The sequence below is a fragment of the Lissotriton vulgaris genome, chromosome 5 (assembly GCF_964263255.1).
Source record: "Lissotriton vulgaris chromosome 5, aLisVul1.2, whole genome shotgun sequence".
NCBI classification, from domain to species: domain Eukaryota; kingdom Metazoa; phylum Chordata; class Amphibia; order Caudata; family Salamandridae; genus Lissotriton; species Lissotriton vulgaris.
In genome coordinates this window covers 1,972,807,249-1,972,824,167 of record NC_141693.1, presented here as the reverse complement: position 1 = coordinate 1,972,824,167, position 16,919 = coordinate 1,972,807,249, and the positions used below count along the sequence as shown (strand labels likewise).

The window sequence follows — 16,919 nt, the reverse complement described above, 5'->3', positions numbered from 1 at the left end:
CAGATTAACTATCAAGGAAATGTGAAATTTCTACACTTTATTTCAAATCAGATTGCAAAATCTCACTAATTTTCTCTGGTGCAATGGTGGGGAAAAATGAGGGGAAAAGCTAAGACTTGAACGTAGCTGATATTATTCTATGCCAAAAGATTACTGATCAAATTTTTCACCAGTTCCTCAGTTTACACTATGACTCTCAAGGACCGTTGTTAATACATTGGTGTTTACCATGACTAAATTAAATAATAGATGATCTAGTGGGTTGCACTACACTATACCAAGAGGTGGTACTTACCAATACTCACTATCATTCAAAATTGACAATGAATGGCTTGTTAAAAAGATCATTATGCATGTATTCTACATTACCTTTAAAAAGAGTATGAATACTCATGAATATACCATTCGTCCTACAAAATGCATCTGCACTGAAAGGCTGTCAAAGTACAGAGAAAAAGTTTGAATTCTGTACATCTCTAAAGGGAATAAGAAATCTAACACAAAACTTCATGTAATTTTCATTAGGAAAATTCTCAAATCAAACACTCTTGTTTACGGATATTCTGATGATAGAATATAGTTTATTTTCAGTTAGTAGAACAGAGCTCTTCCCCGCTCTGTTGTTCTTTGACATCATGCTATTAAAAAGAGTAATATGATTCTATTCACATATAGTATTTCTCATAATAGAATCTATGATAAAGATCACAATTCAGACTCTGTACACATATGCTGTGGAAGTAGATTTTTAATTGTAGCTAGTCCTATTTTGTTGACGCCATCAAGTAGAAGGTGGTATCCTGATTTTAATGCTAGTTATTTATTGTTTTAAATTAAAGAAGTAACAACAGAGAATATCAAAACCATGCCACTTTGTTCAAGTTTTGGCCAACATACCGGCCTAATATCACACCCACCACTAAAGACTTTGGGCCTGATTTAGTTCTCGGCCGACAGGTTACTCCATCACAAAGGTGACTGATATCCCGTCCACCGAAATATAAATCCCATTATATTCCACAGGATTTAAATTTCGACGGAAGGATTATCTGTCACAGTTGTGACGGAGCACCACGTCCAACGAGATCTAAACCAGGCCTAAAATATTTATTGTTGCTAAGTTAGACAGCACAATGATTTCTCAATGTGCTTAATCATAAACATTGTGAAAATTAGAATTGTTTGAAAATCAATGAACATACATACCAGAATTTGGTGTCGTTGGAGAGTTTGTCTGGTTATTCTGGACTGCTGCTGCTACCGCATGAGCTGCAGTTACAGCTGTTTTTGCAGCATAAAGGTTGGCTTCTTCCTGAAATTTTCCTATGTTCTTTTTGTACCGGATTCGCTTATTCCCAAACCAATTGGATACCTGCAGGTAAACATAAGAAAAAATGGCAATATTTTCAGGTATAGCTGCGTTCAGTATAACATTCACACAATTCAAAATAATATTCACTGGCTACTTCATTTCGTACATATGAATGAAGGAAGAGCAGAGTTTTAAAAAGGGTGTTAGAACAGCTCGGTAATGCTGGTATTCTGACAAAGTTTGTAAAACAAGGGATTACAAATATGTAACATTTTGCAACCTGCAATTGACCAGCGGAATTCAAATAGCAAACCTACTGTTAATAATGAATATGTTGGCAAGCCAATAAATACTACAGGGCCAGGGGAGTTCAAGGCACAAAGGTGATGTTTGTTAAGTACAAGGCAGGAAAAAAATTGAGAAAGAATGCAATTGTTTTTTGTGGTTGGGCTGGAACAACCTTGGCAACTGTACAATAACATTGAGGTTTGGTCAGATAACAAAGAAAGGCGTAATAGCAATCAAGAATGGATGAATTACAGCTCTATTGTGACCCTTTGAAGATACTACACCTCACCAAGATCTCCCCAAAACTCTAAAGATTAACCCATTCGCTTGGGTGAAAGTGTGATCAGAACAAAAAGCAAGTCAAATGACAAGCTTCTGGAGACAGTATTGCTTGTAATTCCATTTTAATAATCGACTCTATGAAAGTAATTTGCAAAAATTACACTCACCACTGTGCCTTCAGGTCAAAGGCCTTTTCATTAAAAAACAAAAACAAATTATGCATGGGCAGATTAAGTGCAATTTAAAAAGTAAGCAAAATCCCTTATACTTGGGTCCAGCCCATGCTCTGAAAGCTGTGCTCGGCAAACTAAAGTAAATAAAGACCATATTAAAAAACAGCTGTGAACTTATGTGGCTTCTCAGGAAAGGCAGAGGTACATGTGAATCTACAGCTCTATATGCTAGGAACAGATGGTTCCAGGGTAACATTTTCAGTTTGTGTCATGTGTGGCTGACGATTCATATGCTCTACATAGACTAGTTAGCAGTCCCTCTCCATAGCGGCGACTAGAGAGCAGATAATGTAGTATTATTGGTACATCTTAGCCAACTAACGCCTGTTGACTTGCTAGCACGTCTACATGATAATCCTTTGTGAAGCTGTAAAGCATTGCCCAAGTAGCAGCCTTACAGATATTGGTTAAAGGGATATTGCTATAAAAGGTTAGGGTGGCCCTCTTCTTTTGTATAGAGTGTGCGATTGGCCTTAGAATGGCAGGTCTTTATGCACTTAGCGATCTAGTTGCAATGTCTGCTTTAGAGATGGCATGCCCCCATGTTAGGGAAGGCTACAGAAATCTGATTGGACTCCCCAAGGGCTTAGTTCTGTCAGTATGATAAGTGTGCCCTCTTTGCATCCAGATTATGAAAGGCCCTTTCAACTATGGACTCTGGTTGAAAGACAAACGGGCATCTCAAAGGTATGGTTCTTCTGAGAAGTTGAAACAACTTTAGGCAGACATTTGGGGATGGTATGATGAACTAACCTATCCTTGGGAACCTGAATGAATGGTTCTTGAACTGTGAGGACTTGGACCTCATTAATGCATCTTAGGGAGGTGATTGCGACTAGGATGGACGCCTTCCATGACACAAACATTAGGTCATATTAGTATAGGGGCTCAACATGAGCACCCACGAGTCATGTGAGGACCACACTGAAGACCCATGCAGATGCAGGAGGGTGTCTTCAGGGGTACTTCTGCATTAAGACACTCCATGAACGGCTTGATGACTGGGTCCTTAAAAAGAGATGAGTGATGTCTATTTTGCCCATACGCTACAACTGCAGTTAAGTGCAAGTGTTTGGAGGTGTAGGCAAGGTCTGCCTTATGCAGGTGCAGAAGGTAGCAGACAAGCTTCTGCAATTAAACCCTATAGGGGGTCTCAATATTTTGAGAGATAGTAGTGCATACATCTTTTCCACTAGGCTGTGTAATAGGCATGAGGGGTAGGTGTGTGTGCCTGTCTAAGGATAAGCATGCATTCCTCTGGAAGTTCAAGATAGCCCAAATCTAAGAACTCAGGTGCCAGATCTGGCAATGATGCTGAGTGAGAAGATTGCACCTGATTGTAAGCTTCCTGTAGGGATTGACTGTCATCTCTAGGAGTGTTGATGTCCAGGACTGTATTGCTCAGATTGGTGCCGCTGGGATAAGGGACTAGGTAAAAGATGAGTGAGAGAAGCAGAAAAGCATCAGCAAATATCCTTTTTTTTTTTTTTTTAAATATATTTTTATTGCAGGAATCAGTAAAACAATACAGTAGCGACCAGCATCGTACTATAAACAACTTATACATCTTATAGCCCACCGACCCCCTTCCATAACCTTTGCGTACAGCCGATCAGCCCATATCCCTGGGGTTGGGCAGAAAATGCAGCAGGAGTCAGTAGGAAGCTGGAGCTGGTCCGGATAACACACTGTCCGTCGTCTGCTTTTCTAAACAAACCCAAAACCCCTAAAATAAACCCCCCCCTCAAAATTCCAGTAACCGTGAAACCCCCCCTCCCCCTCCCCCCCACCATCAGCGCCAGGGAGCTCATCAACATAGGATCCACTGCTTGACCCACGGGGAAGGTGATAGTGCTGTCAATGCTAATGTTTAACGGGACTCAGGGCGAGTTGCTCCTTCACTTTCGGAATCGCTGGAGGTACAATAATCCCTGAGGGCCTGCACCAGCGTTTCCCATTCTAACGCGGCCTCCTGCGCCTTCTCATTACCCTGCCTCCAAGCCAACTGGTATCTTAGCGCGCTCTCACCCGCCGGCCATTTCAAAAGCTCACTGTGCCATCTGCTGCCTGTAGGACCAGCTCGTGCCTTCCAGTTCCTGGTCACCTCTCGCTTAGCAAGTAGGAGCCCTAGGTCGATAAATTTACTGGAGATTTTATTCCGGGGGGTATGGGGGAACCAGTGCAAGAGCCCTACCGCCACATCAAATGATAAGTGCCTCCCCGTCACCTCTTCCAAAGTTGTCGCTACCTCCTGCCAGTAGGACGTCAGTCCTGGACAGGCCCATAGCATGTGTAAGAGGTCCGCCTCCTGAGCCGGGCACCTAGGGCATTCCGCTGAAGCCGTGGCAAAATAACGCCTGATCTTTACCGGGGTCAGGTACGCTCTATGGAGAACATAATAATGGACCAGTTGGAAACGGGCGCTACGTGTACCCTTCCAGGCACGCCTCACCAACTGGGACCAAGTCGTCTCCGGGATCTCCCTACCAATGTCCTCTTCCCAGCGGGACTTTAGTGTGGTAAGAGGAACCAACCCCTCGGTAATCAGCCTGCCGTAGAGGCAAGTGACCGCCTTTACCGTGCCCGCCGACATCATTACGTACTGGCACACCTGAGACAGTTGAGGTTCCTCCAGCCCGCTTTGCCAGTGCGCCTGGATCGCTCGCACAATGGCCGAATGCAGCAGAAAGTCGCCCCGGGGGATCCCGAAGCGGTCAATGAGATCCTGAAAGGACAGGAGCGCTCCGTCCTCGTACAGGTCCCCGACGAGCTGTAAACCGGAATCCTCCCAGTCCGCCAGTCGTGACCAATCCCCTCCGTGGGGGAGGGCCGTCAGCATCCCCAACGGTATTTCAGGCGCATATGGCGTCCGTAGGCGGCCTCTGTTATGAGCCCGATTCCAACAGAGTCGGACAGTCCGCTCCTCCAGTGACAGGTCCCGTAGGACCAAGCGCTGTCGCAGCGCAATAAAGGAGAGGACGTGCCTGGCCATACCCGTCCCTCTACCGTCTTCCGGGCCTCTGAATTCCCTGGCTATCTCCTGGGTGTAGGTCTGGAGCTGCGCCGCTAGGTAGTACTTCTCGAAGTCCGGCACAGCGAGCCCCCCCTCGTCCTTCGGCCTCATCAGGGTATTGAGGGCCACCCGCCGCCGACCCGTTCCCCAGAGGAACCCGACCACCATAGAACGCAAGTGACGAAACGTGGCTGGTGGGACCCAGATCGGCAAAGTCCGGAAGTAATACAATAGCCGGGGGAGCGCCACCATTTTGAGCAGGGCGATGCGTCCCGCCACTGAGAGCGGCAGTGTGGCCCAAAAGTCCATGCACCCTCGGAGTGCTCGTATGCAACGGGCAATGTTCCCATCCAGGAGGTCGGGTTGGTCATGGTACACAAATACCCCAAGGTATTTAAAGCAGTCGGGCTCCCATCTGATCTCCTTGCTTAGCGCAGGAGTGGGGGTACCCCTACGCATCGGGAAGAGGCAGGTCTTAGACCAATTCACTTGGAGGCCTGAGACCACTCCGAACTCCGTTAGCGCTAATTCCGCTCCCCGCAGCGCTTCGACCGGATCCTCCAGGAAGAGCAACAGGTCGTCCGCATAAAGTGAGACGTAATGTGGGCCCGCCGCTGTCCATAAGCCCGTATAGTGGGCCCCCGAGCGAAGATGCATCGCCAGTGGTTCCACCGCTAGTGCAAAAAGAAGCGGGGACAAGGAGCACCCCTGCCGCGTGCCACGCTCCACCGGATATCGCGATGAAATCAAAGGGCCCGATCTAACCCTGGCCGAAGCGGAAGTGTAGAGGACTGCAGTCCACTTGACAAATCCCTCCCCGAGGCCGAATTTCCGTAATACCGTGCATAGGTAGTCCCATTCTAGGCTATCAAATGCCTTCTCCAGGTCCATCGATAAGACTACCGGGGCGGGGACGGGGCGTCCACGAATGGTTCCCCAAGCAAGCGGAACAACCTTCGGATGTTCATGGTCGTATTCCGCCGCGGGATGAAGCCGGCTTGGTCCTCATGCACTAGGGAACTCATATGACCCAGCAGCCTCGAGGCCAAGATGCTGCTCAATATTTTGTAGTCCACCGTCAGCATTGAAAGGGGACGGTAGGACCCCGGGTCAGACGAGTCTCGGCCTGGTTTGAGGAGCGGGACCACCAACGCCTCACACATCGAGCCAGGGAGACGACCCAACCTCTTCGCCTCCCTGTAGACCACCAGTAATCGAGGGGCCAAGAGGTCAGCGTAAGCTGCATAGAACTCCACCGGAAGGCCATCCAGGCCCGGGGTCTTATTCCTCGCCATCCGTTTGATGGCCCCGCGGATCTCCCCCAGGTCGATATCAGCACCCAGGGTTTCCGCCACTTCCTGTCCTACTGTGCGGAGTTCCAGTGGGCTAAGATAGTTATCAAGCCGGTCTGAGTCACGTGCGGAGCGACTGCGGTATAAACTTTCGTAGTAATGCCGGAAACAACTAAGAATTTCTGGTTGGGTGCCCACTTCGGTCCCATCTGCCCTACGGATATTTGTCGTCGTTTGGGACTGGCGCGTGGGGTTGGCCAGCCACGCCAGCAACGCGCTCGACCTGTCGCCCTCCGCAATGGACCGGACCGTATAGGCCTTATAATCGAAACAGCGGAGCCGCTCGACCTCCACCGCTACCTTCTCCCTCGCCTCTACCGTTCGTGTTTGCAATTCCGGGTGTCCGGGGCGGCTAATTTCGAGCTCGCGGAGTGCTCGGTCCGCTGTGTCTAAATCAGCCAGGATAACACGCCGCATGCCCACCTTCTTGGAGATACAGTAGCCCCGCACCACCACCTTAAAAGCGTCCCATTCGAACGCCCTAGTACTCGCGGAGCCGCCGTTGGACGCAAAATAATCTGTGATTCTCTCCCCTAGGTCCGCCTTGAAGACACTGTCCTCGAGGATCTCGGGGCGCATCTTCCAGGTGGGTACTGCCGGCGTCCCAGGGAACCAGCGAATGTCCAGCAGGAGGGGGTTATGGTCCGAGATGGTCCGCGATAGGTACTCCGATCGGACCGCTGCCGAAACTAGTTCGGACGAACCAAGAAAGCCATCCAGCCTGACATGCAGCTCATGTAGGCTCGAAAAGTATGAATAATCTCTAGTCGCGGGGTGATGCGCCCTCCAAATGTCCGTCAAACCCCAACGGGTCTGCCAATCCTGACGACCCTTAGCCGTCCGCCGGACCGGGGAATCAGGGAGCGGGGGATGCGAGCGGTCTATGTCTACATCCACTACGGAGTTAAAGTCCCCCCCCAGCAGGAGGGGCCCGGCGAAAAAGTGGGCCAACGAGCCCGATAACCTGGAAAGGAAGGCAGTCTGGTCCACGTTAGGAGCATACACACAGCAAACGTTCAGGTCCCTCCCTCCTAGAGTGCCTGAGATGGCCACGAAACGCCCCTCTGGGTCCACCACTGTCCTCGTGACCTGGAAGGGGACTCCTGCCCTAATCCATATTAGCGCCCCCCTGGCATAAGCAGAGTACGCCGTGGAAAAGACCTGCCCTCGCCACCTACGCTGCAGCGCCGCCCCTTCCGCCTTGTTCAGATGCGTTTCCTGCAGCAGCGCCATTTGCACTCCCCTACGCACTAAATAAGCATGGACCTTGTGGCGCCTGGACATAGTGTGGAGCCCCCTCACGTTCCAAGTAACACATTTCAAATTAGCAACATCAGCCATTGTCCCAGAGTGTTCTTGCACAGTCTCCCCGTTCGGGTCCACTCAAAGAAAAAGCATCAATCCTCCCAGCGCTGATGGCGGCCATTTTCCCCAACCAGAACCAAACCACCCAAAACCCAACAGGACCCCCCCCCAACCACCCCAGAACAGGACCCAAACTGCACCATCTAGATCCCATCCAAACCCCAAAACCCCCACTAGCCCTACGGTCGCCACCGTAGGAAGGCCTTATGGGCCAGGTGCGGGCTGGGCGGAGGCAGTGGGCCCTCGTCGCCCAGGCTACCAGGACTATAGCGAGCCCTCCCCGGTGTCAAAACCTTCCGGGGCAAGAACAGAAGCCCCCCAACCCTCTCTCCTTCGTTGTCAGTAATAAAGAGCGGCAACCGCCTCCCCCCTGCCGGGCCCCCACCCAAAACAAGGCAGCATACCCCATTACCCTTGTCCGTCCAAAAGGTCCTCCACCGACTTCGGTGTGATCACCGGTGTATGGGTACTGTCTGCCACTGAATCCTCCGAGTCCGATGGTGCCCCCTGAGCACCCGGGTTTTCTTCCTCCTCCTCGATGACTTCGCCTCTTGCTCCCGATAGTTCAGATAGAACCTCCAACACTCCCCTTCGCTCCGATGATGTCTCCGCAGTCGAGGGCCCTCCCGTGCGGCCGCGGCGATTCCTGACCCTCTTAGATCGCCTCCTTTGTTCCGGCTCCTCCGCCTGTTGGGTCGAGGCGCCAAAACCATCTTTCCCCGTCCGGTACAGTTCAAGCCAGTCGCAGACCTCCTCCGGGGTGTCGAAGAACTGGGTTTTGTCGTCGACAATGACGCGGAGCCTTGCGGGGAATAGGAGTGAATATTGGATGCCCTCACTCCTGAGTTCACGCTTAACCGCCAGGAAGGAGAACCGCTTGCGCTGCGTCTCGTATGTGTAGTCAGGGAAGATGTTCACCTGACTGTTTGCAACCTGGAACGGGCCATTATGCCTGGCGGCATTTAGGATCAGGTCTCTGTCCCGGAAATGTAGCAATCGCGCCACCACCGGCCTTGGGGGTCCGTCCCTGCTGTGGGGGCCGTGCTGGGACTCTGTGGGCCCGTTCTAGAGTGTAAAAGGAGGACAGACCCTCCGGGACCACCGTGTCTCGGAGCCAGGTCTCCAAGTATCGCACCATATCGCCATCTTCGATTTTTTCCGGCAGGCCCACCACCCGAATGTTATTCCTCCTGTTGCGGCCTTCCGCATCCTCCGCCCTCCGTTCGAGGGTCTCAATTCGAGACAAGGCATCCTTTATCGTCGCAGCCAGGGTTCTCTGCGCCGGTTCTAAAGTTTTCACCGTGCCCTCCACCTCCTTGACCCGGTCCGAGAGTTTCCCATGGTCTGCCCTAAGGAGGCCCAGGCCCGTCGCCACCTGGGCAATGTCCTGTTGGAGGGCTGACCGAGTTGCCTCTATCGCTTCCAATACACGGTCGAATTGTTGCTGCAGTGGTGCGCCACCTGGTCTTTTTGGGTCTCCATGCTCTTCCTTGTCCTGGGCTTCAGAGTCCGAGGTGGTCTGGCTGGATCCCTTGGCTCCTTTCGGTTTCCCCATGCTGCCAGGGGCTCTCCGTGAGGGTCCCGGAGTAGGTGTCGCCGTGTATAGGTGTCCGGCACGACCTTCCCGGGAGTTCGTTCTCAAGTCGGGTATGGGCGATCTCCTTCTCCAGAGCCTGTGGAGACTCCGCCGCTTCGGCTCACGCCACCGCCACGGCGTCCGAGGGCACCGATGAGGGGGCGGAGACAACCGTCGCCGAGCCGGGCAGGCCCGTTCACCCGCTGTAGCTCCGGGGCGAGGGCCACCAACTCCCTCGGTTGATCTGTGGCGCCAGAGTGTCGCGCCTCCCATGTAGTTGGGCTGGCCAGGGAATCGTAATTAGACGCGGAGTCGCGGTGCAGACCACCGCCTGAAACAGAGGGCACCCGCACCCGGTGCCCTCTAGTGCGTGGGCACCCGCCCGGTCGTCTAATCGAGTGTGAACCAGTTGAAGAAGGTCCGATCCTGCCAATGTCCAATGTCTAGAACCACCGAGGATGGTGAAGCCGGGTGCCAGTCGACACCCGCGAGACCCCTTCAACTCCGTAGCTTCGATCAAGGGGACAAAGGAGTCCGGGCGCCATGTTGGGTCGCACTCCGCAACTCCGCAAACTTCGGCATTTCTTCGTAGCCACCCCCGTCCAAACTCCACCAAGGTCCCCGGCAGGGTGTCGTCACCTCGCTCAACCGAATGCGGGGTCTGGGGCGCTCCTCAGCCTCCGATGTTCAGGATAATCTCGGGCTTAGTCCCGGAGCCGAGCTCTCAGGCGACCATCGCCATCGGCGCCCAAGCCACGCCCCCCTCAGCAAATATCCTTGACCAGTTCATCCATAGTGCAATGGACGTGGACTGTGGGTTTGTGTCATTGGTTACCTAAAGGCGAAGTTTTGGCATTTTGTGTTTTCAGGAGCCGTGTATGGTCTACGTGTGGGGCCACTCACCTCTTCAATTACCCGTGAATTACCTGTGAAGGATCCGAGAGTAGAGATCCCACTTGAGGACTTGTTAATGTGTTCTGCTGAGTTGGTTGTAAAGTTGTTCTCCATCCCGATAAATGCTGCACCAATGTTGGGTTGCCCAGTGCCAAGTTTCCTGAGACAATGCAGCCAGTTGGGGAGTGCATCCCTACTGCTAGATGTTGTAATTGGCTGAAATATTGTATGTCTTTATTAGTAGTGTCTTGCACTAAATGAACTTGAATAATTATTTGAGGGCTAGCTGAAAGGCTAGCAGCTCCAGGTAGAGTATGTGGTACCCTTGGTGCTGCGGGGTCAGTTGTGGGGTCATTGTGCCTTTCACAGGTATCTTGTGGAGGTAAGTTTTACACCAAGACATACATCAGTGGTGATGGTAAATTGTGGAAGGAGTTCTAGAAAAGGCCTACTGAGAAACAGGTTGATGATATTCCCACAAAGCAGAAAGTGCTGGGCCCTGGTCATTAACAACACTAGATCTTCCCAATGTCTCTCTGCATCTGGCTTCTGCCTTGAGAGGCACTCCAGTAGTGGGCACATGTGCAGCCTGGATTGTGGTACAATCTCTATGAAGGAATCTATCATCCTCAACCGTTTCATCACAGTCGGAACAATGAGGGAACTGTGTGTCTGAAAAAGAGGAATCAGCTGTTGAAATAATATCACTCTTTATTAGTTTGGATATACGTTACCTCTCCCCTCATTCAGAACAGAGTACAGAGAGGATGAACCTGTTTAATAGTGGGAGGTTGAGAATAGGCCAAAGCAAAATTTATTTTTGAGGATCAGGAAGCAGAGGGAGCACACCCCTATCCCATGTTGGTCGTTGGTGGGAAGGGATGGTTTGAAGGGGCCCTTTGTGAGGTGCACTTAAACCTCTTTCACTAGAAGATGCTGAAGGTCTGAGCTTAGGAAGTTGCAACGGGCGGGATGTTTGGAGGAATGGTGTGGAATATGAGGTAGTACGCATAATGGAGAAGATTAGCTGATATGAGGTGATGGTTTTCCACTGAAGGAAGAAGTGAGTTATTCTTCCCCCAAATGAGTAACATGATCAGTGGTAAGCATTGGGGAGTCACTGCTTGCTTCTGTATTTCCCTCAACCATTACCCCTTAAGCTCCCTCTATGGAAGGTCCTGGATTACTTGGGTTCCTGACAGGATTGTTGGTTCTATTGGTACAGAGGTCTCTGGCCAGTGGTTGCCGGTTTGGCACAGACCCTGGTTTGCTGCCTACAAAAGTTTAAGTTGTATGTGGCCGACTTGAGCCTTCGCGTAAAAATGAGAAAGTAATGCACAATGTCTTCTGTCTTAGAGATGGTCATAGCTAGGAAGTCATCCTCATCCTGCCATCCTGCACTGCATGCATCTTCACAATGGTGCTGTGCGGCCCATGTTTTACCGCATGGAGAGGGGTAGTGTCGTTGGGTGGGGATGCCTTGGCAGGGTACAGTTCGAAGTCAGGCTTGTCTTGGGGGTCTACAACATAGTCCTCCTACAGATCATATCCCTCCTGGGTATGAAACAGCTTATCTTAAGAGTCCTGTGAGGAGTAGGGGCTGCCAAGATTTGAATCAATGTTCTGTGGGTTGAGGAATCATGGAGCGGAGGAGCGGGGTGCTAGTGGAGGTGTAGTGGATAAGGGTAAGTACGATGATGGCCAATTGACTGAGTCACAAACTCTTCTGGGGATAGGTCGTCTTAAGGTCTCGAGGCTTGGTTCCTCTTTAAAGGCCAGCAAGCATTTTTTCTGGATCTGGATAATTTCTGGTGCAGGTGTTTTAGCAAGAATCTTGCCAGTGTCTGAGAGGATGAATAGTTCCTTTTATTTCACATCCAGGATCTCAGAGAGTGCCTCTAAGATTGACAGCTCTGTGGTGTGCCACTTCAATGTCAAAGAGAGCTTGAAGACAAGTATCGATGCCAGTGATGAAGGGTATTGAGTGAGGATTTTTGGAGACTCAGGGCCCAGATGGTGTTAAAGCAATATGCAATTTGGTGATTTAAGATGCAGCCTTTGCTTCCCCATCAGAGGAGCCAACCATAAGGTGTTTCCCATTTCCGACCTTGGGATTTGGGTACCAAGCCCAAATCCCAAGGTAGTGCTTCTTTGTTTCTGACTAAGAGCATTTTGGGGCTCGAGACTGACCTTATGGTACCTGGAGTGCTATTGACCTATGACCCTGCTCGCAGGCAGGTCGCTCCCCGCGCTGCTGCACGGCTATGCCTGCATTGTTTACCTGGCTTTTCGAGCAGTAGCAGCATTCCCCACCCTAGCGTCTTGAGACCCTCACGGGTGAGTAGTGCGCTTTACAAATGATATGATTGATTGATTGATTGATTGAGGCTTTTGCAGTTGACCTGATACCCTGGCCAGGGACCGACGTGTGTTTCATCAAAGACTCAAGGAACCCTTCCTACTCTTTGGTTACTGAGCCCTCTGACATGATGGCCTATGGGCTATCTACTGCTTCGCCTGGCAGAATGCCGTAGGATCTGGTCTCTTTCACTCCAACAACGGTTGTCTCTGCATCTTGTGGTAAGCTCACCTTAACTCCCTCACGTACTTGAGGGCTTTCTTGCAGCAGACTGCATGGCAGGCTTCATAGGAGGTCACCTCGCTATCAGGGAAGAGGAAGAGGTTACCTACACTGGGGTGTTTGTTGTGTTTGTTTTGCATGTTCAACAGAACTGGAAGGACTTTTGTTTGATGGCCCTGCAGGATGTAAATTCTACAAGAATCAAAGAAGAAGGCTGGATGTTCGTAGAGGACGAAGCTTGAGTTGGGAACTGCTGGTTCTGCGTAACCGGTGACATGGGTGGATGCTCTCGGCTGTCCAATAACACTGTTTTAATCATGGGGATCGAAGGGTAATAAGCTAAATCCAAGAAAAGCGGTGTAGAACGCGCTGATCTCGGAGGAGCATTCCAGAACATCCGAGCACGATGGTGGAACAAAACAATCTTAGGTGTAGCCAGTGTGCTGGTGCATTGTGGACTAAGAATGGAGTCAATACAGGTCTTGTGATCCACATTAATTCTGAAAAAAACAAGTTGCACATATATATATATATAAATGCGCTGTGGAGTGAAGTTGCGAGCCGGATATATATATGGTCCCGCTCTCGTCTCCTTCTCCAGTGGTGTCCTTGTGCATGGAGGTTTGGGTTTGAGTTTGTTTGGTATATATATATATATATATATATAAACCAATGCCGTAAACCCATCTGTGTCATGTGATCAAGCGCTCTGTGTAGCGCGAAACGCGTCATGATGGCTGGGAGCACAAACACCGAATAAACCACCTTGCACAAAATTTGGGTCCGTGTCCGTGTTTTCAAGAAGAGCGAAGCCTGCCTTGCTGCCGGATTACCCTTGGAATATATATATATATATATATATATGTATATATATATATATATATATATATATATATATATATATATATATATATATATATATATATAATATTTATTTCCACTGGAAAAAAACAAAGGTTAAAAACATGTTATAGTTTGATTTAAATGTCAATTAAGCATTATTTTTAATTAACATCATTTGTGGCAACATTTTTAAAAAAAATATGTTTTTAGCTCAAAGCCCCTCTCCCCCACCAGGTCTAGGGGGGCAGGGTATGAGTACCCTGCCCCTATATATTTTTTTGCTTTTCCCTCAGAACAGGGGACTGAGTCTTAAGATAGCTGCTGCCATCTCTGTGTTGATGTGGTGGCAGCCCACCACATTGAATCTTTTGAAATTTGTGGATCCTCCATGGCCTCACATATACAAATATTTTTAACCCTTTATTTTTCCAAAACTACTGAACAGATTTACAGTAAATCACAAAAAGCATACATTCTGCACTAAGATCTAGCTTTCTACCAGTTTGCTTGCAATTCCATTCAGCCGTTTTGGCTGGATCTCTGTCTAAATTTTTTAATGGAAAAATGAATGGGGAAAATGTGATTTGGGACCTCCCCTTCTTCTCAGCCCCCACTTGACAGAACAATTTGAAACTTTCCAGTAAAGAATTGAGGTAGAAAAACAACTTTGTTTGGAAGATTTATGGAGATTAGTCAAACGGTGCAACGTTATATGCAAATCGAAAATGCTTTTCCTATAAAAATGCTATGCCCAACCAAAATATCCCACTCCGTACCATTTTATTGTGATGGATATTTGCTCTCTTTATACTTCCATAAATAATCAGGTTGATCTACATGCTGTTCAACTTTTTCTATCAGATAGAGACATCAAATTTAATGAGCATAGCAAAATGTTAGTAAAAATGATTGAATTGTGATTGTGCAATAATTATTTCCTTTTCAACACTGAGGTTTATCAGCAGCTGCGGGGCGTGCCCATGGGAGCATGCTTCTCCCCCAGCTATGTGTGTTTACACGTGGGCTGGTGGGAGGAGCATGTTCTCGGTCGCGCCCTCGCTAATGTTGAGAACCAGGGAACTGGTATTATTCGCATGTGGCGTTTCATAGATGATGTATTTTTAATATGGCACGGATCTAAAGAAACTGCGGAAAAATTTGTTGCTGACATCAATGTTAATACACTCAATTTGGAGTTTCGGCTACCATTAGCAATGAAAAAGTTGAGTTTTTGGATGTTGAGGTTTATGTAATTGATAATGAAATCAAAACTAGACTGCACAGGTAAACGACGGCTGGTAGCGCTATTTTTCATGCCTCTAGTGCTCATCCCCGCCACCTCATTAAGAGCATCCCCTATGGGGAATTTTTAAGGATTCATAGAATTTGCAGCAATGAAATGTATCTTACTATCTGTCTTAATGAATCAACTCAAAGATTCTTGGCTCGTGGTTACAAAAAGGGTGATCTACAAAACACTATGAATAGAATGCTTTTAACCACTGAAGAATCTCCCCAGATACCTAACACTGAGGTTGCTATTTCTAATAGAGACCGTTCTTCTAAGAGAGAAGAGACTGGAGTTAGACTGATCACAATTTATACACACTAGCTCCTTTATTCAGTGAGGCTCCGACTTTGACTTTCAGAAGGGCACCCTTTATGAAGGATGCTCTTGTGAAGACCAGTCCAGAAGACACGGGCAGTGTCAGTGATGGAGGAGGTGAAAGGGGTGGTGGTAACGCAACAGTGGTGTGACACGCTACAGCTGGAGTGTTTACTTTTAATGATCAAGAGGAGGACAGTAAGGCAAGCACTGTGAAGCTGGACTATGACTGGAGCAGAGAATTGGAAAAAGAGACAGGGTCTATCAACAAATCACAGTAGTCTGTCTATTGTTCTGTATCCTAGTACTGCATCCGAAAAGCTTTTCTGGTGCAGCAAAAACCCACTGAATCTGCCTTTATTTATTTCATACTTCATAACCCTTCAAAAAATTACAAAATTGTGAGTCACCCTAGTTTGCAACTTTGCACATCCCTTGCGACTATGGTAAAACAAAGCACCCCTCCGAACACTTAAGTCAAGTAAATATGATCTACAAGGGAAGTCCACACACCCTGTGGAACCGTAAGGGTTTGTGTGATGCAAGCAAGTGCTCCAGCAGCTGTATGGGATTCAATAGTGCTAAAGATATTCTGAAAAGGAATGGTGTCTTCTGAGAGGAAAATAATCTGATCCAGTTGAGGAGATTCTGAGCTGACTACTGTTTGAGGAAAGATAGTTTAATCTTGTGGAGGGAAACTCAATTTGATGGAGTTTATTTGAGTTTGTTGGGTTATTTATTTTCTCCTCCAGTGTAAGGCTGTGGAGAGTTGATTTGGCTGCAGTATTTACCCACAACTTCTCTGTGCTGCTCAAGCATGCATTGATCACACTATGAATGAGCCTCATCAACCCATAAACCTGAGCGTATCCTGAATGCACTTCAAAAGGCTGTCCGAATAAAAATGCATTTTAAACGTCTCTGGTTCACGTGAGAAAGTCAGGTTTAGGTTTTGGTTTACCATTGATAATTGCGAACTGGTTACTAAGATCACTACTGCCAAATGTTATGTATTTCTTCTTTTAGGAAGCAGATTAACGCTCTAGACTATACTCATTCTTAACTTTGCAACTACATCACGTTTCAAGGGCTCACTAGAATAGACTGGGATTGTGTGGTAACCATGCCACGTCTATATTACCACTCTAGACTATACTTATTCGCTATTTGCAACTACATCACATTTCAAGGACTCACTAGAATAGACTGGGATTGTGTGGTAACCATGCCATGCCTAGATTAACACTCTAGAATATACTCATTCTCAACTTTGCGATTACATCACGTTTCAAGGGCTCACTAGAATAGGCTGGGATTGTGTGGTAACCATGCCACGTCTATATTACCACTCTAGACTATACTTATTCGCTATTTGCAACTACATCACATTTCAAGGACTCACTAGAATAGACTGGGATTGTGTAGTAACCATGCCATGCCTAGATTAACACTCTAGACTATACTCATTCTCAACTTTGCAACTCCATCACATTTCAAGGCCTCACTTGAATAGACTGGGATTGTGTAGTAACCATGCCATGCCTAGATTAACACTCTAGACTATACTCATTCTC

General features: G+C 48.3%; 1 protein-coding gene across 6 annotated transcripts in view; it reads right to left on the bottom strand.

Moving 5' to 3' along the window:
• PBX3 (PBX homeobox 3) overlaps positions 1-16,919 on the bottom strand; it is a 339,539-nt gene that overhangs the window by 38,780 nt on the left and 283,840 nt on the right. For all 6 annotated transcript variants that reach the window (XR_015296107.1, XR_015296106.1, XM_086924707.1 and 3 more), the window contains exon 6: positions 1,207-1,372. Coding sequence is in view for 4 of the 6 variants with exons in the window: in XM_086924707.1 (XP_086780833.1) it covers positions 1,207-1,372 (166 nt within the window). In the remaining 2 variants the exon portion in view is untranslated. The remainder of the gene's footprint in view (positions 1-1,206; positions 1,373-16,919) is intronic.